This window comes from Triturus cristatus, chromosome 3_1 (genome assembly GCF_964204655.1).
Source record: "Triturus cristatus chromosome 3_1, aTriCri1.1, whole genome shotgun sequence".
NCBI lineage: Eukaryota > Metazoa > Chordata > Amphibia > Caudata > Salamandridae > Triturus > Triturus cristatus.
Window position 1 is genome coordinate 1,163,688,201 of NC_140583.1, and position 23,700 is coordinate 1,163,711,900.

The 23,700-nt window shown below is 46.4% G+C and overlaps 1 protein-coding gene across 7 annotated transcripts in view; it reads left to right on the forward strand.

Moving 5' to 3' along the window:
• The window catches only part of SLC37A2 (solute carrier family 37 member 2), an 892,550-nt gene that overhangs the window by 125,248 nt on the left and 743,602 nt on the right, over positions 1–23,700 (forward strand). For all 7 annotated transcript variants that reach the window (XM_085646069.1, XM_085646068.1, XM_085646070.1 and 4 more), the window contains one exon: positions 3,081–3,171. In XM_085646069.1, the coding sequence (XP_085502195.1) occupies positions 3,081–3,171 (91 nt within the window). The remainder of the gene's footprint in view (positions 1–3,080; positions 3,172–23,700) is intronic.

Consider the following 23,700-nt stretch of genomic DNA (forward strand, 5'->3'; position numbering starts at 1 on the left):
CATACAACAATGTCACTGATTCCGAACCCAGACAATGTGAACGCGCAACTTCTATTGTCACACGTAATTCCTTACAATCCCGTCTTTCCCGAGAGCAGCATATACACCTTCCTCTGCCCTACTACGGAACTGCTTCCACAGCTTCCAAGTTCCAGAAGCACTACATATAACTCAACATTACGACTCCAACATTTAGTATTAGTACATATACCAAAAACATCAAAATAGATCAATAATCAATAAGCTAATTTACAAGCAATCTTATCTTATCAGATCAAGACAACCATCTAAACCATCCTCTGCTACCAGAGAAATTGATACAGATCAGGGTATCAGAAATATGCCCACTACCACTGATAGAGTAATTTCACAGTTATACGCACATACATTCATCATACGCTAGGGCCCATTTCACTAACATACGCTCCAATACTCTACCAGCAGCAAACCTGTGGGAAGAAAACTCCTAAAGCACCCTGCATCTATATCTAGGCGATAGGACCAGTTTAGTGGTTGCCTAACATAATATAAACAATCTATAAACAATAATCAAAAAAATCTTCAATAAATGACAAAGAAAGAAACAACCAACACCATGTTTAAAAGTTATATTGCTTTATCTAAAATTAGTCAGAATAAAATCAGAATAAATCATTTCTCATAGTTACCTATTCTAACTAGTGTCAGAACGGGTCAGGACCAGTCTCTCAAAAGTCTTTTCAGGATAGAGTCCTTAGCATCAGTCCTCAGCAACGCAAGTTCACGCAGCAAGGCGACGAAAGAAAGTGTGGGGAGAGCCCTCCCTAAGCTAACACTTTATAATGCAAAATACAATGAAAACACACATGAATTTGACAAGTAAAACTGTATCACTGAGCAGAACGAGAAGGAAGGGATGTAACTCTGCAACATCCTGAAATCTCCGCTCAAGAAAAGTCTTAATACGCAATCCTCGGAAAAGGAATCAAGTTTTGTAACTGTTAAAGTTCACTTCCCTCGGCAAACCAGCTTTTGCACAGAGTTCTTTCTAAGGCTCTATTGTTCACCAAGGACGAACATTTCTTTTGGAGATCCTCCAAGCTTGCTGATGTCCTCCCGGAAACTTCCATATAAGGACTACCGTCAGTTTTTCTGTTAACTGAACTCCAGCAGGGGTCTCCCTTGTCACATCACAGATTTTGCCGGCACCACAGCTCAGCCAGGCTTCAAATTATTCTCAATTATTTCACGAAGGCCTCCATAGGCCACAATAGACCATCTTTAATTAAAGAGACAAAATAAAGATTACTACATCATAATGATTAGACAGTGTTAACCCCACTAACACCCTTATGTGTATGCATTTATCTAGCTTTGCGACATATAAAGCATTAATTCAGACAGCGTTTTGTGCTCAAAATAAATAGCACACAGCAACGTTTAAACATGAAAACTTTGCACATTATTGTAAATACAAAAACAGCACACACATGCTAACCCTCGTGTAACCTTCTCTTGTATTAGGACAAACAGGTTGATTAGTATAACGCACCTGAACAAGACAAATAATTAGTTGTTAATTATTAATTAATTAATAAGACGCATAGACATGCCAGAGCTTCAAAAGCCCCAGAATTTTCTAACAGAAAACTCTGCTCCAGCATTAGCAATCCATATATCTCAATGCAGTCTCTATTCACTGCAACTTCAACAACACCAGCAAGAACATCAACTGAACGGTAATTTCATACCAAGCTGCATGTGCACCCAGAGGAGAAATTACACAAAACCATCCAGGAAGCGGAACACAATAAAACACATAAATTACAACCGCACACATTGGCTAAGACACTCAACCTGTGACTCACAGAGAAGATCCACCTTTCTTCTCAGATAGTTTGCAGAAAGGTAAAAAAATACAAGATTACAAGACAAAATTATAGTAGTGCCGGGAGAACATGCAAACAGTTATTGTTGTGGAAACTTGCGAGAGTGCCCTTGAAACAAGCATCACAAATTCACAGGGGTTTAGAAATCCTTCATTTGTCAATTTACCACATAGAATAATATTGAGGTGAGACTCAGACTAGACCATTAGGTGTCTATGTTCGTGGAAGTCTTTTTCATGTTGCCACTAACCTGTTGACATTTGAAACGGTTGAATTAAGTTAAACTAAACATTCAAGTTTTCTTTTGAGTGTTGGAATTGGAGTGTGCTTTTGCATATTTAAATAGATGTTGCCTTTTAGTAATGTGCACCCGGATGGAGTAGTTTTAGTATGGGTTGTACTGCATGTTGCGCAAAAGTTTTGATCTCCTCCGGGGAATTTATGTTTGAGTGCTCAGTTAGTGCTGTCCAACAAGTTCAAAAGAGTGGCGCGTGGTGAGATGTTCCTTGTTTCACCCCTTCACCTGTGGTGCTCAGTATTCCAATAAATGGCGAGTGCCAGTGTGACCCCAATCGGGTCCTAGCTTTGTAGTCTTGATTGAATGACAAAGTGTCAACAATGAACTGAAGGGAGCTGACAAAAATAGCTTAATTCACCCTTAAACTACTTCACACACATATGCGGCTGATCATATTTGGATAGGATGATAGAAGGTCATAAGAGTGGACACCCTCAGGAGTGTAGCCTCTGTTGGTGCAGGAGGTGCAATGGCACCAAGGCCCACTGAAGCTGAGTTATTGGTGTATTTTATCATTCTAAAAGGAGCCCGGGGGCACCTTTCCTTCCTTGCACACAAAGGCCCTTGGTGCACTCGCTATGCCATTGGACACCCAATGGTGAAATTAATAGAGCTATCAGAAACTTGGAGGTAATAGGGCGCACACTGTGAATGAGAGCAAGAACATATGGTCTTCTTATGAAGATGCAATAATGGGATGTAAGGAAACTCCTTAAAATTTAACATGGAGAAACCACTGTCAAATAACATTAAGCTAACTTCTAATAAGTGAAAGAACACAGACATAGATTGTGAAGGACTGTCGGAAGACAGCCTGCAAAATGACCTAGTTTTTAAGACCCAAATAGGATTGCATTTTAACAATTGATGAAGACATTGAAATGTGAATATTTCTTTAATTTCTCTTTCTTTAGAGCCAGTTGCACATGAACTGTTCTAATGTCCCAGGACCACACAGGAACACCTCTATCAATGATACGACCTGGTGTGATTGGGCTCCTTTCGGTAAGATAATGAGCACTGATGATTATATGTTATTTGAACATTTTCTATGCTGATGCTCTACTTATCCTTTCAATGGCTAGAGGAGCTCTTACGCTACATCATTGGAAAACAAATGCACCATTAAAAATCAGAATGGGTATGCAAAAATAGGAAGGTCCACAGAAACTGCAAACTGGAAAATCTTTCTATTTTTGTACATATTACATTGTGGCATGATTTAATTAAAATTAATGTAACTGTCGAGTATCCCCATGCTGACAGTTCAGGAAACGACATTTCAAAACAATTGGGACTGATGCCATTACAAATTAATAAATTACATTACAAACCAAATTGCCTGTTTATGAATCTGGGTATTTATAAAGCATGCCTCTTAATCAATTTGGACTTTAATCACTTAGTGTTAGCTAATACTCCTTTGTGACTTTCTTCATGTACTGTTCCTGTTATGCTCTGCAATTCGCTGGTACCCCTCTGGGTCTGGTTCGTACTACGCAAGACTGGAAAATACATAAATGAATAAATACATGGTTGGCTTCCTCATTGAGTCCACACCCTTAAGCTTCATTCCAGACCTCCGAGAGTATGGGAAGTCCAGCCTTAAATAAATAATCTTGAATGTGGTCAGAGTTTACTACTGCCAGCTGGTTAGAGCTGTTGGCCATAACTGACCTCGTTTGTAGCTTTGTGGTTAAAAATGGCACCGCGTTAATCTATTGATCTAAAGAGGATGTTCTCTGCCCGGAAGCCAGGCAAGCATTACCCCAGTTGTATCGCCTTCCCTGGGAAGCGCCTGTCTGAGTGATGTGCACGAGTATTTATCTAGCCTGTCATACAAGCTCCATAATTTACACTTTCTATTAGCAGTATCTATTTGTATTTCTTGAGAGCCCAGAGGGCCTTCTTAAACTCAGATAATTTCTGTTTTTAAGACCTTTCTGTCCATCCTGGGGCCGTATTACATTAAGTGCCCTAGGGCCGCGACCGGCATTTGTGCCCGCTTTGTGCACCCCTGGGGCACTTTGGTATTACAGAATGGGGTGCAGACACTTGTGTGTCCCCTTCAGTAAAACCGATAGCACTGGTGCACTTAAAGCAACAAAGCTACCTTCAAGGGGCGTTCCCTCATTTACATAGGGGCATGTCTTATGCAAATGAAGGAATTATTTTGCCTGTGCACCTGCACCATATTACAGACACGGCACAGAAGCAACCAGGCTCTCGGGGGCGCACTCAGTGGGGGGGAAAAGGAGTCCTATGGACCCCCCAGACACCCCCATGAAGGCTTGTGCAGTCACTGACTACACCCACCTCCAAGGGGATGTCTAATCCCCTTCAAAAGTGCTGGGGAGTTGCCACCTGCACTGTGAAAACACAGAGCGGCTGCCCTGGGGCAGTGCATTCATCCTAATAGGGTGCATTTTCTATGTTTGTGCCAGCGCACCTTAGTTGCGCCTAGCACAAACAGTGAAAAAGCCTAATACTGCCCCTGGTCTGTGCTGTAGTTCTCTGTTTTACACAGTCATGTTCTTAAGATAACTACCTTCATTGCATCGCACCCTATAGCTCTTAGTGATGAGGTGTATCAATTGTCCTCAAAGTATGTGGGATATATTAAAGTTCAATGTGCGTCCGAGTTCAGAGTTTCTGCTGTCAACATCCAGGGGCCGTATTATGGTAAATGCGCATTTTCATTGTTTGCGCTGGGCGCAAACAGTGGAAATACATCCTTATTACCATGAATGCACTGCCTCCAGGGCAGTTGCGAACTCGTGCTGCCCTGGGGGCAGGGCATTGCTGTGAAAAACGGAGCAGCAGCTTTACAGCCGCTCTGTGTTTTCACAGTGCAGGCAGCAACCAAACTGCACTTTTTTTAAAGGGGTTTAAAGTTCACCTTGCAGCCGGGTTCAGTCAGTGACTGCACCCACCTGCAAGATGATGTCTGGGGAGTCCATGAGACCCCCTTTGCCCCCTCCAGAGGGCTGCCATCAGGGGACACACTGACAGTGCACCACCTTCTAGATGGCACACTCTTAGTGCGCCTCCTGAGTGCTTCTTTGCCTTTGTGCCGGCGTCTGTAATACGGCGCGTGCCCAGAGGCAAAGGGATTCCATCATTTGCATGAGGCAAGCCCCCCTGCAAATGTAGGAACGCCCCTGCTTTGTCTTTATGATGGTTCCACAATATATTGACCAAATGAAGCCTGTTTATTGTGTTAGAATCTGTCCTGGGTTCCTGACATTACATAATTAAGTCCCCTGCCCACTTCATGGAGATATTCAGTGGGACTCTGGCCACTAATAAGCTCGGGAAGACTTATAAATCAAGACTATCGGGAGCAAATACATTCATGTGGCCTGTATCTATATCGAGGCTGTAGCCTATGGTTTTCACCTGTCTAATTTTCCATTCACCATTAAGTACCACCCCTAGGGGTCCCTGGCCTATGGCTGTTGTTGTAAATGATTACCGCGTTTTACTAGTATAATTTAGTTTTTGATAGAGACTTCTAATTGACCACTAGGGAATATTCAAAAGATGAAAAAGGTACAGACTGGAACTGAAAACTTTTTCAGTAATACTCCTGTGCGCCGGTAGGTAGGTTTGTGTGGCTCCGCGCTGACTCTGTTCTGCTCTGGCATGCAGGAGTGGCACATTTATAGGCTCGGCATGTCATCAGTTTCTTTCTTTTTACACCACCAGAAGCAGATCTAGAGCTATCTCTTCTCTCTTTGGGACTTGTTTAACTCATGAACTTCTAGTGTACAAGGGGAATGTCCCCATTTCAAACCAACAGATTTTAGACCTTGTAATGACTGTTGTGAACTAATGTTTGTGACAGATCCTCATCAGGTTTACTAAGAGTCAATAGGGAAGTCGCTTAATGTGCTCCAAGACTTTTAGTAAGACTATAAAAAATCCATGTGGGACTTGTTCCATTCCCCTCACTTTCGTACTCCTTATAAGGTGCAAGGGCATTGACATACCTTTTGATAGCGCTCCAGAAGCTGGTCAACTTAAGAGCCAATCCTGTAACTTGTCCTGGCACAACTAGAGTTTCGGGGCTGTCTGCGATACCGGGGTAAATCTAAGAGATCCACAAAGCCTTACTCTGTCTCGTCAGATCCCTCCCAGCTCCCTCAGGTGGAAACTTCCACCAGGCCTCCCCCGCCTCCTGGAGCGACTCCTGTAGTGACTGAGGCTCCATTATCCACACTAGTTCCCGGACCATTGACACTGACAGACTACATCGACGCTGGAGGACAAGGTGCTTATTCTGCTATCTGACTTGAGTTGGCTCTCCTGCTACCTCGACCCAAGCTGTGTTCAGTTTCCATTGAACTACAACCTGCATCGCTTGACATCGCATGCACTGCATTTCCTTGTTTGGCACAGATTTTGACAACCATTATTATGCAGGAGAAGAAATTGGCCAATCCTACCACGAAGAAAATTAGTATGATGAGCTCCTGGAGGCCATCACACCACCCCACCTTACAGGTAAAAATCAATGTCTTGACCAAAGCTCTCCAGCCAGGGCAAACCACTACTGAGCTCGTATTACCCTCTAAGAAGGCACTCTTAGTGATACTCTCCTAGGGGCCTGAGCTGAACCTTGCTCTGGCTCCCAGTAAACTGGCCTATTGCAAGACTTCAACGACCAGCCCTGGGTGACCTGCAAATTTATCTCAGTACCAATCTCCTGAAAGCTTAGTCATGCCAGCTTCTACCAGTCGGACAAACCCAAATATTTTTCTGAACACTTACCCCGATAGGGAGTACAAAAATGTGGGAAGAGGGTATTTTCCTCAATCATCTTGGCTCTCCGGTCCGTCAATACCAGTTGTATGTTTGGCAGATATTTTCATGCTCTTTGGGATTCAGTGGCTAAGTTCTCCCAGGTGTCCCAGAAGACCTTCGACCAGTCCTGATCCAAGCTATACAGGACAGTCGTGAAGTGGCCAAGTTCACAGTTTGTTGTGGCTTGGATACCACCAGTAAGTATACAAAATAGTGATGGATGGAATGCTTGAATTAATCTAAGCCACTGGTAATCACACACTTGGCATCCAAATCCGTTGTTATTTTGCACATCATACCACCTCAGTCTGGACCCAGCCATATGCAAATCAGTCTTGACCATGCTCCAATAGCAACAATCCAGCCTGAACTGCCAGGCCGGGTCCTCTCTGAACCGGAAAACAAACAACCCAGGACCGGTTGTGCCCTAGTTGCAAGTTCACTAACCTTAGTGGACTTGCTCCTTCCACAACGCAGCACCGTCTGGTAGCTGCTGCTGTCCTCAACTGCTGCTACTGACCCGGAGGTCAGGAGTTCGAGACCCTCCTCCACCCACAGGCTTCTGCCTGCACCTCATCCCTGGTGGTTCAGTGGTAGAGTCTCACTGCTCTGCTGCTTTACTGCCCTTCTTTCTGTCTGTCTTTCTGCTATTTCTGTCCCTCTGTCTGCTTTTCTCTTTCGCTTTTCTGGCTCTGCCTTTTGTCTTTGCTTTTTCATTTAATTTTCTTCCTTTTTCCTGTCTTCTCCCTTGTTGCCCCTACTGCTGCGATCCCCTTCGGCCCACCGGCCCCGTCCAGTGTCTCTTTCTGCTCCTGCGTTTCCCTACTGTCCCGACCCCCCTGCAGCACTACTTGATGGCAGGCGCTGGGTGGCCATTCAGCGGGTTAACCACTGGCGTGCCGAATGCTCGCCAAAGGCAAACCCGCATGCGCCGTCCGTGCCTGGACCGCGTCCAGCGCCAGCGACCCTGCTTCTTGGACATAATATCAACGCTACTACTCCAGCACCCTCCTCGCCCTCCATCGGGAATGCACGCAGCCTGCCATCTAGCATCACTGAGGAAGACCTTTGGACCCTTCGCCTGCTATATCTGCAAACACACCTTTAGCCACACCAACATGCCAGCTCATCTCGCCACCCAGCCGACCAGCAGCACACCCGTCCTGCTCAACTGCATCCTCCTCAACATGCAGTCTCTCCACAAACATGCCACAGAAATCTGGAACCTCCTCAACGCCACCTTTCCTGACATTGCTTTTTTCAAGGAAACCTGAACCAACCTATGCTCCGGACCGTACATCACCATTCCCCAACGGCTACAAAATCACCCGCAAGGACCACCCCGACCACCCAGGAGGAGGCATTGCCATTGTCCACAAAAGCACACTCCGACTGACCACCCACTCTAATGACAAAAACGACGACTATGGATCACCTCCACTTCAGATCAGGACCAACCCCCAATACAACCCTCTGCGGCATCCTCTTCTACAGGCCCTCAGCACCCGACGCCCCATTCATCGGCCCCATCGTAGACCTCATTGCACCCCAGGCTCTCGCATCCACCGATTACATCCTACTCGGAGACCTTAACTTGCACATGGACAACCCCAGTGACCAGAATACTGCCTCTCTTCTGGATAACCTTGCCAACATCAGGTTCCAGCAGCTAGTCACTGCACAGACCCACGCAGTCGGACACAAGCTCAACCCATTCTTCTCTGCCAGCGGGAACATCAGCTACAGCCACACCACCGAACTCTCCTGGACCGACCATCACTGCATGAATCTTGCCTTTGCCACGCCCACCGTACACCACCGTCATCATCACCCCCCCCCCCCATTGCAGCTGGATCAAGGCCACCAAATAACCTCTCTTTAACTTCCTCAGCACAACCCCTCTGTCAAAGGACGCCAAAATTGCAGCACACAACCTCCACCGATGGATCTCCAACTGCACTGACACCCTGGCACCCCTCAAGGAAAGACGAGGATAGCAACACTCCAAAAAAGCCAGCTGGTTCACTACTGCCCTCCATGAGTCCAGATGCCCCTGCAGATGACTTGAGAGGAGCTGAAGGACCAACAAAACCCTGGAAACTCACCCTACCTTCAAATCCGCTGTCAACATACACCACCTCCCCCTGAAAATCACAAAGAAAACGGTACTCCAAGACAGAATCAACACCAATGCACACAACAGCAAAGAACTCTTTGCCATCGTCAAGGAGTTCACTAGGTCCAACAGCGTGACCACAGACGTTCCACCCTCTCAAGACCTCTGCAACAAACTTGGCACCATCTTCCACCATAAGATCAGGAAGATCTATGACAGCTTCGACACCCTGGACCCGGACACCACGCCTGCCACTATGGACCGTGCTCTGCTGGACCCCGCTCTCAACAGAGGACATGCTCAAGACCATGAAGAGCATCCACTCAGAAGCCCCGACAGATTCTTGCCCATACCACATCTTCTACAGAGCTGCCGCCGCCATCGCCCCTCAGCTTTGCCGCACCATCAACTGCTCCATCGAAACCTCCACCTTCCCCGACGACTGGAAACATGCTGAGTTCAATCCCCTGCTGAAGAAGCAGTCCTCAGACCTCAAGAACTTCAGACCCATCTCCCTCCTTCACTTCCCAGCCAAAGTCATCAAAAATGCCATCAATGCCCAACTTTCCATGTTCATCGAAGTGAAACATGTCCTGGACACCTTCCAATCCGGCTTCCGAAGCAACCACAGCACAGAGACCGCACTCCCTGGTGCCGCAGATGAAATTCGCTCCCTCCTAGACCAGGATGAGACTACAGCCTTCATCCTACTAGACCACCTGGCCACCTTCTACACCGTCTCCCACCACACCCTAATCATTAGACTCCACAACGCCGGCGTCTGCAACAAGGCTGTGGAATGGATCCAGTCCTTCCTCACTGGCCGGACCCAGGGAGTCAGACTACCACCTTTCCTCAGACCCCACAGAGATCAGCTGTTAAGTGCCCCTGGGTTCCTCCCTGAGCCCCACCCTTTTCAACATCTGCATGGTCCCCCTCGCAGCCATGGTCCGAAGCCACGGACTCAACATTGTCTCCTACGCCGACTGCATGCAGCTGATCCTCTCCCGCGCCAACGAACCCACAGCCGCCAGAACCAACTTCCACAGTGGAATTAAGGCCGTTGCTACCTGGATGAATGACTGCAGCCTCAAGCTCAACTCTGACAAGACTGAAGTACCCATCCTGGGACCCACCGCTTCAGCTTGGGACGACTCCTGGTGGCCAGCCCCTCTGGGATCACCCCCCACTCCGACTGACCACGCACACAACTTCTGCATCATACTGGACTAATCACTCACTATGAACCGCCAAATCAACGCAGTTTCCTTTGACTGCTTCCACACGCTCCGCATGCTTTGAAATGCATTCAGATGGATCCCCACAGAATCCAGAAAGATGGTTACCCATGCACTCATCACCAGCAGACTCGACTACAGCAACACACTCTACGCCCACGTAACCCAGAAACCACTCAAGAAACTACAGAACGTCCAAAATGCCACAGTCAGACTGGTCCTCAACCTCTCCCGCCGCAGCCACATCATGCAAGACCTCCCACTCCACTGACTCCCAGTCAACAGGAAAATCACTTTCAAGCTCCTCACTCATGCCTACAAAGCTCTACATGATGAAGGACCAGCATACCTGAACCACAGCCTCACATTCCACGCCAGACAACTCCGATCCTCCCAACCCGCCCATGCCTCCGTCCCCATGATCCATAAGACCAGAACTGGAGGAAGGTCGTTCTCCTACCTTGCCACCTAGACCTGGAACACCCTGCCCCTCCACCTCAGGCATTCCGTGTCGCTGACCCAATTCAGGAAGGACCTCAAGATCTGGCTCTTTGAATGATCCTCCGCCCAGTGCTACCAGCAGCCCCCCTCCATCAGGGCTTTGAGACCCTCACGGGTGAGTAGCCGCGCCATACAAGGCCATGAGTGATTGATTGGTTGAGTTGTGGGCTCATCAGCCGGGTACATCTTGGTTCCAGTGACCGTTTGCACGCGACCCACGTCCATTCATACCCATCCCAATTAAAGCAACACAATAAGTACGGGGAGAGGAGTTGGCCTAATGGCTAGGGCGGTCAACCGCGAATCTGGGGAACCGGGTTCGAGTCTCGGCAATGATGCTGAATATCCTGTGATTCTGGGCAAATCACTTAAATCTCCCGTGTAAAGCGCTCTGATACTCGATACCGGGTCAAGTTCGCGCAATATAAAACTTGGCAAAAAAATGAAAATAAATAATAAAATAAGTATACAAAACAGAGATAGATGGAATGATTGAATTAAAATCAGCCACTGGTAATCACTCGGGCTGCACCCCAATCCATTGTCATTTTGCACACCATGCCATCTTAATCTGGACCTAGCCATATGCAAATCAGTCTTGACCCAGCTCCAACAGGAACAGTCCAGCCCGAACTGCCGAGGCAGGTCCTTCCTTAACTGAAACACAAGCAACACAGGACCATTTTTTTCTAAGTTGTTGGTTCATCAGCCGGGCACAGCTTGGTTCCAGTGACATTGTGCATGGGACCCACGTCTGGGCATACGTGTCCCACTTAGGGCGACAAAATAGGTATACCATCAGTGGCTCCAGTGTTGCCATTCTTCACCACGCCTGGCTGCTGTCTTTGGGTGTTTCAGGCAGCGTTCATTCACCCTTTATGGACATGCATTTTGATGGGACTCACCTCTTTGGGAGCAAGGCAGATTTCACTCTGGAGCAGTTCAGAGAGCTGGGTTACAGCAAGCTCCCTGTGCTTATCTGACCTGCCTCGCCAACCACATCAGCCCTACCATTTCTTTCTCTGTTTCTGAAGAGGAGCTCCATATGGGCAGCCAATTCAACCACGGCAGGGTGCCCAAGGCGCTCAGCCAACCTGCGGTCAGGGTCAACAAGCCACTCAGCCTTCTGCCCAATGACCCCATCTGCCAAACCTCTTTAGCGTGCCCTTAGTGGAGCACAGCCACCTTTTGGAAGGCAGGATTCAACAATACATGCCGCTTGGCAGGCCATAACATCGAAGGAATGGATCCTGCATATTGTCCAAAAGAAAAGCACTTTGTTTCATAGCTACTCTGCTGCACTCTCTATCGATAACTGACGGAGTACCACTTGTCTATCTTCTGGCAGGAATTGCAAGTCCGTTTGGCAGAAGGGTTATTGAAAGGGTGCCTGCGATGGAATGGTGTCATTGTAATTCCCAACACTTTCTGGTGCCAAAGGAGGTCGGAGGTCTTTGTTCTGTTTTAGGCCTGCGCCCTCTCAACTCCTCCCTTTGCAAGGATAAATTCACATTGCTCACCCTGGCCCAAATCTTGGCTGCCCTTGACCCTGGAGACTGAATGGTGGTGTGGGATTTGCAGGACGCATATTTTCACATCCCTATCCTAAAAGCCCATCTGCATTACCTGCAGTTCATGGTGGAACAGGAGAATGTTCAGTTTGATGTGCTCCCCTTTAGTCTCACCAGTGTCCCTGAGTGTTCACAAAAGTGATGGCGGCTGTAGCAACAAAGCTTTGGAAGTCTGGAGTCCCAGTCTATCCCTACCTTGACAACTGGCTGTTGAAAGATGGCTCTCCCAGGCAGACATTAACCACCTCAAGACTATGGCGAACCTCCGGTCATCTTTGTGATTCACTGTCAACACGCCGAAGTCAAACCTTACTCCTTCTCAGATGTTCCCCTTCATCAGAGCTTTCTGAAATCTGTTCAGTTTTGTTCCTTTCCCCAGTAAGGAGAGTCCAGAAAAGTCAGGCAATGGTACCTTTCTTTTAGCCTTTGTACTGGATATTGGTACGGTTGACTCTAAGGCTGCTGAGATTGATGGCCTCCTGCATCCTGTTGGCCAAACACATCAAGTGGCGCATGTGAGCTCTGCAGTGGAACCTGAGGTTTGAGTGGGCCTTACATCACGGTGACATCTCCGACCACGTCCAGATTTCTTAATAGACTGCAAAGCACCTGCTGTGGTGGCTACTAGACTGCGACTGGGTCTGTGGTAGACCCATCTCCTTACCCCACACAGAGCTGACAGGGGTGATTAATGCTTCACTTCTGGGGTGGGATGACTACCTGGTAAGGATGGAGATTAGAGGCATTTGATCTACGGTGGAACCCCGGATCCATATCAACCTCCTGGACCAGAGGGCTATCCACTTGGCATTAAACTCCTTCATTCTGTCCAAGGGGAGGCGAATTTATGTGTTTATGGGTAGCACCAGCAAAATATGGTATTGCAAAAAACAGGGTGGGTGGGGGTCACGGACCCTGTGCCAGGAGGCCGTGCACCCCTGGAAATGGCTGGGCCATCAAGGACTTTTCCTGGTAGCTAACTACTGAGTAGGATCCTTTTTTGCCAGTTTAAGCTGCGAATAAGGTGAACCATTAATTGATCTATTCACCACCACTTAGAATGTGCAACGTGAGCAGTTCTGAGCATTGGAGTTTCCCAGGCATCTCTCGCTAGGAGACATGCTCCGTCTAACGTGGAACCCTCGACTCTTATATGCCTTTCTGCTGATAACTCTTCTGCCCCAAGTTCTGAAGAACATCAGACCTGACCAGGCCCAAGTCATCCTAGTGGCCCAGGATTGGGCATGTAGAGCTCTTGGGCATTGAATGCAAAGAAACATAGATTTAGGAAATAGATTCAATAACAAAATCAGCGTTACTCTTGAACCCAGAATTAGTGAGAGCTTAAATACTTTTTATACAACATTTTATTTTTATGAATTTGTAGAAAAAAATAATAATATATATATTTACAATTACATGTTTTAGATTTGCTGTTCATATGAAAATTGATCACAATTCTTCAATTGATTTAACATGTGTAAAATTGTCTGACACAGATAACATGGGACGTCTCCTCAATGTAAACATCAGTATATAGGTTACACATGTGATAAGAAAATATTCAAGGACTGCTGGGCAAAGGGTTGAGCGTTGCTATGGCCTTAGGATGTATCCACAATCCTACGCGCGTTTCGGCATGTGCCTTCATCAGGGGGCCAAACAATATTTTCACCGGTACGAATAGAAGATTGAATGAGGGGAACAGACTTATGCGTCTTACTCGTGTATCACAAAGTTTCTCGGTTCCTCGGTATATGTACTACTAAATTATGTCTGAGTCCTAGTAGATGGAGTATGCAGTCTCGCTAGGAAGTTTTTTCTAAGATGTATAAAAAGGGTACGATGAACGGGATATTTCATACAAATTCAGTCTAGATAGACTACGACCCATACGATTATAATCAGACGAATCCGGTTCTCAGAATGTCATGTAAGGAGGAGAAAGGAATTGCATACGGAGGTTTAAAAATGTGTCCGAATTATATCTAGGAAGTCTTCGTGTGATAGGCAGAATCAAGTGGAGATAACGTTTCTCCAGTAGCTTCAATGGACGAGCATATGTCTCAGTCGTAGAAATTTCTCAATATACTAGAACGCGAACCAGGTAACATTTTTTGGTAGTGTCGGTAGATGAACTCGCGTCTAATTCGTGAAAATTTTGGAATATGTTTACTACGCGACCCAGAGAAACGTCATGGTGCACTCGGGTGTCTCCAGTATGATGCCTCGCTGCTCTCGCTTTACCGTTCTTCTGCCCCAAGTTCTGAAGAACATCAGACCTGACCAGGCCCAAGTCATCCTAGTGGCCCAGGATTGGGCATGTAGAGCTCTTGGGCATTAGCATCTGCTCTCCAATTTGGCTGCCTCTCTGGGAGAATCTGCTATTGAATCAACAGGCAGGGTTCTGCACACAAGCAGTCCCAATCTCCACCTTCATGGTTGGATATTAAACGGCGGCAGCTGAACACCTTTGACCTTGACAAAAACTGTATATGCCTGTTGTTGGGACAATTTTGGTTTGGTATTGCACACAACAGATTTACTCCCTCCAGCCAAAGTTATCTGACGTTTTGTTGTTTGTTGTGTCTTGCCTGGCAAGGCTTAGCTCTGGGCATAGTTAAAGGGTATATTTTATCTCGTTATGCCTGTTACAGTTGCTGGAGAAGCCTCAATATTCAAATCACCTGTTGTGATGTGTTTTTTGAATGATTTGCAATATTTGTTTCCTTGCTCTCCTTTCTCATACCACAGTGGGAGCTTAAGTAGATCCTCACATATTTGATATGCACTCCCTTTGAGCCACTTCACAGCTGTCGTCTGCGGCTTCTCATCCTCAAGACAGTGTTCCTTGTCACCACAACATGATGCGCGGAGTGAGTGAGCTTCAGGTTCTCTGTGTTAACCCTCTGTATACCACAGACAAACTTGTTCCTGCGACTTGAACATTCCTTTTGCTGAAAGTTGTGACACTGTTCCATGTTGGTCAAAATATCACCTTACCAGTGTTCTTTGCTCTGCATTACCCGTCTGATGAAAACAGACTCCATTGCTTGTACATGAAAAGAGCACTGAGCTTTTTATGTTGATCCTACCAGAGAACACCAGGTTGACTATCCGCTCAATCCCAAACTCACCTCCATATCTGGGTACTGCTTTGGTGGCAGGGCTCTGGGTTCCCTCAGCTGCCCCTGTTTAGTGTACATCCTGGGTTTTAATGCCATCAATAATGTTTCCATTATTGCGCCCTAGGCCTTCCTGCCATCGCCCCTATGTCTCATTATCTGGGGCCTTCCCTTTGGTCAGTTTTAACCTTCATGCCAGTATGCCCTGGGGCCCGTTTCCTATCCTTTTGACTATTATCTCCATGGCCATTTTAACCTTCATGCTACTTGTCCCCTGGGATCTGTTTTTCATTCCTTCCTGTAGGCCAATATCCCCAGAGCCTTCCAACCTTGACCGTCTTGCCTGTTCTCCAGGAGTTGATTGAACACATCCTAAGTCTCGTGGGACTTCAGTCGTCTTGTGCACTCTGCGGCCATCTTGTTTCTGCACACTATAAATACCACACCCAAACCAAAAAGCCCATCTTGACTCTGCTCAAGATGGAGAATGCGTCCTCTCTCCATTTGCCCTCACTTGGACCCAACGCATTGATCAGTAAGTTCCCATTTCAAGATTACAAGGCTGCCCAAATGCCTTTGGTACTTACCAGGTGCAATTCCCATCTATCACGAGTTCTCCTTTGGAAGCAGATGTCCTAAAAAGATAGAAAAGAAACCAAGTTAGTGCACTTATTGTCTCCATACTGAAGCCAGGGAAAACCGCGTCTGACCCTACAGCATATAGACTGCTTTCAATGCTGAACATTGACTATAAAATTCTTAGTCGAATACTGGCGACTAGACTGCTTCCTTTTATGACTAGACTAATACATCCAGAACAGGCAGAATTTATTCCTGGGTGCAACACTGCCACTAATATCAGAAGGTTCCTAGCTATACCAGGAGCTGAGGGTTATGACCGTGGGAGAGCGGAGGTCTTTGCTGTTGATATCGAAAAAGCGTTCAATAGCCTAGAGTAGCAGTACCTGTACGAGGTGATGTCCCATTTAGTGCTGGGCGAGAGATTTCAAGTCTGGGCAAAACTGCTCTATACGAACCCATATGCTAGGTTCTTTATGGGAAAGGTCATATCAGAGAGATATATAGTGGGTCGCAGTACTAGACAAGGTTTCCCCCTTTCTCCCCTGCTCACTGAGTTGGCAGTGGGGCCCTTGGCCAGCTACACAAGAGCGGGTATGCGTACCAGGGACTCTCCATTCAGGACCACCATCACCGCATAGCGCTGTATGCGGATGACCTGTTAATCATTCTCCGTGATGCTGAGGAGGACCTAAACGGAGCAGGACCATTTTGGACTCCTGTCTGGCTTAAATGTAAACTGGCGGAAAACTAGGCTCTTCCCGGCGGCATCGCGGGAGACTCCACTGGAGGGACTAGAGCACCTGCAGTGGTAGCCCCATTGCCTGACCTACCTGGGGGTCAAGATAGACCACAATTGCCAGGATCCCCTAGAGGGTAATGTGAGGGTGCAACATCTGATCTCTTCGATCATCCATAGAGTTTTGGAGGACCTTGCCGCTTTCAGTGCCGGGCCGCGTAGCCCTCCTAAAAATGGTGGCACTACCTCGCCTCTTGTACTACTTTTGCACTCTCCCGCGAGCACTGTTTAAGGACTTTGAAAACTTAACAACTACCTTCATTTGGGGAACAGGCCGCAGATGCATTGCACTGGTCACAATGCCGTGCTCAACGACAACTGGGGACCTGGCGGTCCCTGACTTCGAAGTTATTGGCATGTAGACTGGATCCAACAAGGACCCAAAATCAGTTTGTGCTTGCCCTCACTGACCTCACCCAAGTGTTCCTTGGAGTGAAGCGTGCCTCTCCTGATGCCACACAAGAGCCGCAGGTGATTACTATAGATGCTGCAGCCGATGCTTGCAAAAAACATATAGCGGGGTACCTTACTCGCTGGATATACCTGCTATGAGAACTGTCCCATGGCGAATGCTGAGGGGGGCCTGGACTCCTGGGTGGAGGCGGGGGCAACAAATGTAGGAGACCTATTTCGCGACTCGGTGATACTTCGGTTTGAGGATTTCCGAGCAGAATTCAAGCTCTCTCACTGCCATTTCCTATTACACAGAGGGCTAACGTCTTCTCTGCGGAAACACTGGGGCGCTGCCACCACGGAACCTAGGGCAGTACGAACCTGCCATTACATGACTATCTCCGCTGGCACCATAAAGGCGGTCTCATGTTTCTATAAGGCCATACGGGAGGACCTCCAGCAACCGCTGGAGCCCCTGCGCTTGCGATTGGAGGAGGACCCCGGAACCCCGATTGAGACTGACTAAGACCTGTGACACCATACTAGAGAGAACTTTGAAGGTGTCCAGGAACACACATTTTTAACTTATCAACTTTGTCCTTCACAGATCGTACTTAACCCCAGAGCGCATCATGAGATACTTTCAATTGGCTGATGAGGCCTGTTCCCGATTTGGAGAATTGGGTGCCCAATTTTTATATATGTTCTGGTCTTGTCCCTCACTTAGGGCTTACTGGGGGGGAAAGAACTCCTGTTGCAGATGCTACAGGGAGGGAGAATCCTGATTCCTTAGGATGGTTTCTACACACAGCCAAAACCAAAGTTATGAGTACATTTCAAGATTTGCCATTTATTCTAGCCAAGCGAGAAATCTCAAGGAATTTGAAGGCACCGGGAGGGCCCCAAATAGCAACATGGAGGAGGGACAAAAAAGGGCGGCCGCAAAGGGAGGTTCAATGAGAGGCCAGACGTGGAGTGGGCACTATAGACATGGCTAGAGCATAGGTTAACCTAGTGGACACCTTCACATTTCCTGAATCTGACACTCTTATACCCCCCTCAATGGGATCCCTAAAACTTGGTTCCAAACACCTACACACCCTTTTATATTCAGATGTTAACTTTTTGTTTGACCAGACTCCTAAGTGTCCCCCGAACAAGCTGGAGGGTATTCTAAAGTTATTCACAGAAGCACTTTTTAAAGATTTATTTAACAAACACAAAAATATTGTTTTTTAGGCGAAAGAAAAGAGCCCAACCATATTCCTGGTATCTGGGGAAAGAAAGATTGTATGTAGTAGATACATATTCCTATTTAGGTAGAACCTTTACTAGAAATTTAAAATACTCGCTGTGTTTAAAAAAATTAAGCTTCAAAGCACTTGTTCAAACTAGTTCCCACCAGCCATTTTATTATTCCATGGGGAGAAGACACTTTGTTCATTTAATTCAAAATTGTAAAATCAACCACCTCCCTTACATTAATTTAGGTGTTAAGACCTACTCCTGTAGAATCCTGGTCATTTTTAAACATTTGTGAAGTGAAGATTTTAAGGGAATTGTGTACATTAAAACAGTCTTTTCGGGTCAACTACTTAGGGGCCAATTACGATGAGGCTTGGAAAGTCTCTGAATGCAGTTTTCCGAGCCTCAATGCTGTTTTAAAACAGACATCCTCATTACAATAGAGCCTGTTGGTTTTGAAACCGGCCGGACATTCCAGCTTGCTTCCGACAGGCCCAATGAACCCGTCTGGCAGTCTGAACCGGCACGTAATCCCTATGGACTGCGTTTTATGCCGTCCGGATTACGATGCTTGGTTTCTAACAGGCTTCCCATGCCGTGCTTTCCGACATGAAAAGCCTGTCTGAAAGCGAGTTTGGAGGCCCCTATCATGGCCCCCTTCTTCCTATGGCCTCTAGTTAGGGGCCGAGGGGGCACTTATGATGCCCCTCTGTTAATCCCTGCACCATGTGGCAGGTACCTTGAGCTGCCTGCCACGCGGTTCAGGGATGAACACAAACTCCCTTTTCTGTATGGGAGTCTGTGCTGCCTGCAGTTTCAGACTGCAGCACAAGCTCCCTTACAGAAAAGGGAGCTTGGAAACGCACTATGTGCGGTCGCATCAAAATTTAGCGGTCGGGACCGCTGAACGGAGGTCAGTCGGACCTGTATACGTAACGGAGTCAGGCAGACGGATGTGCGTCCGACATCTTAATAAGCCCATGAGTCTAGAACTGGGATTAGTTGAGGCTTTTGTCCAGGCTCTGGCTAATAAATCGCTGGGGATACAAATTGATCCATGCTTCTAGCTGCTGTTTGAGGTCTCTTCTTAAGCACTAGGTTATGCAAGACTCACTAGTTTATTTTGCCTTTTGGAAACATTTCAACAGAGCAGTAGAGCATTTTGAATGTAACATAGGAATGCTCAGCAGTTGGTCACCTTGTCAACTTTGTCTTTCTTAGATCTCAGTCTTCCTGACTTAGCCAACCACTGGACATTGGTCATTGTAGCTCTTTGAAATCTAACAATTCGGCGTTTAGTGATATTTCCGTACAGCTTTCTTCAGAATCCTGCATCATTTTATATGGTTTATTATGTCCCTTTGCTTAGGGAATCTTCCTTTAAATAATGTAACAGTGAGTTGAAGTGATAATCCCCCAAAACCTCCCCCTGCGACCTTTGTCAGAAAATGAGTCGAAATATGTTTCACAACGTGCTGTACTTGTGCCTGGTCCTGAATGAAGCTAGACGTAAAATCCTAACCCCCATAATAAGCAGATAGAATGTGGATACACACCAATGGATCTGCTTAGAAATCCACACAATGAACAAATCTGCCTTGGAGTGTACACATCTTTAAAAGTTACTTATCTATATTTTAAAGAAAAAGAGATTGTGTAAACTTGTGTCATTTTAAGACTATATTCATCCTTTTTTCTTTTTTTTCTCTCTCCATTCGGACAGAAATGGTTATATATTGTTGTTTGGTGAGGTTAAAAAGCATTTAGTAAATGAAGTGAAAATAAATTAAATTAAATCATTGTCTAACCATAAGTTAATCGCAGTATTCGGCATAATAGCTCTTCTGTCATTTGGGATAAATAGAAACATTTTACAACGTAGCCTCAGTTGCAAAACATGTAGGCAGTACACTGAAGTCACAGAACACAGGTCTTTTATACAGGTTTTCTGCACTGTAAGCATGTGAACAGAAATAGGAAGAACAAGTTTTAGAAATAGTTATCAGCAAACAAGGGCTGATGAATAACCACTTGGTCAGCAAAGTGGGAGGGGGAGCAGGAGTGCTTATGGCAGCAGTAAATGGTTGACAGTTAACATCTGAGACCAGGTGCTCTGGCAGCTACAAACCCTCAACACGTACATTGCTTTCAGCTGAGTCAACTAAAATAGATAGCACAAGCAGAGTAAAAAAGACGAAAGAATTACGAATTAAACTTAAATGGAAACCACAGCCAAAATGGGTGCCGCTTACGCCAAGTAAAAATTACATGTTTTCCACACAGGTGTGATGTGTGGAAATCTGAACGCGATGGAGGCCTATGCGGCGGCAGTCACACAGGCACTGCATCGATTTCTTCAGCCGTGTTCCATCGATGTGTCGATTCTTTTAGCTGCACAGCAGGGCCTGCGTCGGAGTTAGTGCGGAGATCTCGGACTTCGGAGATCGGTGCACAGGACTCTGCATTCAGCGGTTCTCGGGCCACTGACAGGCGCTACAGTGGAATTTTCTAGTGCACGGCGGTGCAGCGTCGGATAAAACACCCACAAGAACAAAGCATCGATTTTCTTGGTTTCTTTATAGCTTTTTTTTTTTTTTTTACTTTATTAAACATTTTCATTACATCATAAAATAACCATAGTAAGTGCAACCGGGTAGGTTTGGTGCATCATATAGTACATATACAACAGCATCAATTCCACAATGGTGTCTGCTTCCATGAGTCATGGGATGCTGCAACCCACTCTTTACTGCTCAGTTGTCTCAATACAAACTGCCAACATGAGCGTAGTGGCACCACAGTGTCCATCTCTCATTAGCCCCAAAGCAATATATTAATTAGATCACAATTGAACACAGTGAGCAATGTGGATTAGGGATCTACTGCATCCACCAAAATGCCTGGTGAGTCAAGCAAGTAATTTCGCAGTGGGTCCCATATGTCCCTGGGGTGTGAGGGTACAGGCAGGAGTTCTGTATAGGTGTACATCTGGTCCTGACAATATATCAAGTCTTTCAGCCACTCCTTAAATTTGGGGGCTTTGCCTCTTCCCCATCTACATGCACCCCGACGTTTCACCAACAGAATACAATTTCTGCAGATGTAGTTCAATCTTTGCTGTGTATCCCAATAAAGCAATAAGGGGGGTGAGATTAATGTGTATTCCTGTCATCTGCGCCATAGCATTGGATACTTGTGTCCAAAAATCATTAATTTGCTTGCATCCCCAACCCAAATGGAGAAACTTGGCCCCCTCCGATCTGCATTGGTCACGTGTGTCCTTGGGACGTAATTGATATTTGTGGAACTGGGAGGGAGTATAATAAAGGCGCTGGGGAAATTTAAAATGTATAATTCGTAGCCGGCTGCGAGACGCTATCTGCCCTGTCTGTTGGCAACAGTAAAGCCACTGCTCGTCCGTCAGTAGCTCCTCAAGCTCCCCTCTCCAGCCATCCTGAGCTCCCCCTGTGCTGGTTGTCGCTCTAGCTGTGCAGCATGGTACAGCTTTAAGACCATGTGTTTAGGGCTTGTGGATTGTATGAGTGTGTGCAGGGTGTTAATTGGCGGTGGTTCCGGAGGAAAATCCTGAGGGATGTCTTTAACCCTTCGTCATAGTCTAATGTACAGGAAGACCTCCAGTGAAGTGGGTTCTTCTCCGTGAAAGAAAGTGTCCCTGTCCACAAAGGTCTCCCCTCATACATATCCCCCATGTAGTCTTGCCTCGTTTAAGCAGTATATGCCGACATGTGGCTTTATGCGTCACAGGAAGTTGATGATGATCGAGTATGGGAAGGAGGGGAGAGTACAAGAATGGTTTATCTAGTCTTCTATCTATCTCCCGCCAAGTGCCCGACGGCATGCCACTGTGGAGTCTATCTGATTCCTATGGGGGGATTGTGCTCCCAAAAATGCAGTAGTGGAAATCTAAGCCATATACCCCTGCTCAATGGCTAGGTGTGCCGTGAATGTTGGAGGGCGAAACCAATATGTCGCAAAGTGGGCCTGGGTGCAGAGGTAGTATAACTCCATATCTGTAGCTCTGAACCCGCCCCTGGAAAATGGTTGCGCAAATACGTCATTTCAGTCTAGGTGGTTTGCCACCCCACGCTAGTCTAATTAGCTACGTTTGCAATGTCTTAAAAAATCGTGCCCCTGTGTATATGGAATGTTAAAGAAGAGATAAAGAAGGAGTCCAGAAGTGCGTCTAATGCCCTGCCATAGTTTTCTCTTATGAGTTCTGCTTGCTCTCTAGATATCCAAATTCCCAAGTATTTCCTTCCGTCGAGCACCATCTCAACGGATAATCAAGGGCGTGCTTTTTGGTCGAGGGAGTTAAAGGAAATATTTGTGATTTTCCCAATTAATGTGTATGCTTGACCGCCCCCCATAGGCTATAATTTATCATATGATTGGATTGAGGCTGTAACGTAGGTTCTGAATATAAAGTGTGATATTGTTCGCATATAGTGATATCATCAGATAACTAGTGGAGTGATTGGTGTCGGTAATGTTGTCCGAGGTTAGCGATAGGGGCTCCACAGCAAGCGCGAAAAGCAGGGGCGACAATGGGCACCCCTGCGTGGTGCCTCAGGAAATGGAGAAGTAGGAGGAACATACTCCATTAATCTGAACTTTGGCCTGTGGTTCATTGTATAGTATGGCGATCATGTAAGGAAGTGTTGGGGGGAAACCCATCCTGCGCAGCACCTCGTGAAGGTAGACTTATTCTATGGAATTTAATGCTTTCGTGGCATCCAAAAAGAACACCACCACATCAAGATCTGAATCAATATCTTGGAGCACCACAAAATGGGTGCACAGGTTGTGGGCAGTACTTTGTCCTGGAATAAAGCGCACTGATCTGGCAGCACCAGGAATTCCATCAGCAGGCTCAGGCGATTGGCCAGTACTTTAGCCAATATCTTCACGTCACAATTTATGAGCTAGAGGGGCCTATGAGATCACAGTTATCGGCTGACGTACTGGGTTTCAATAGGGAGATAATCAAGACATCTTGCATTGAAGGTGGGATAGTCTCTTATTTGAACACCTCAGAGTATAGTGCCTTGAGTATGGAGCCGAGTGTACAGATATAAGTTTTATAGAACTCCACCCGTAGGCAATCCGGCGCAGGGGCGCTGCCTGAGTTTAACTGCATTAT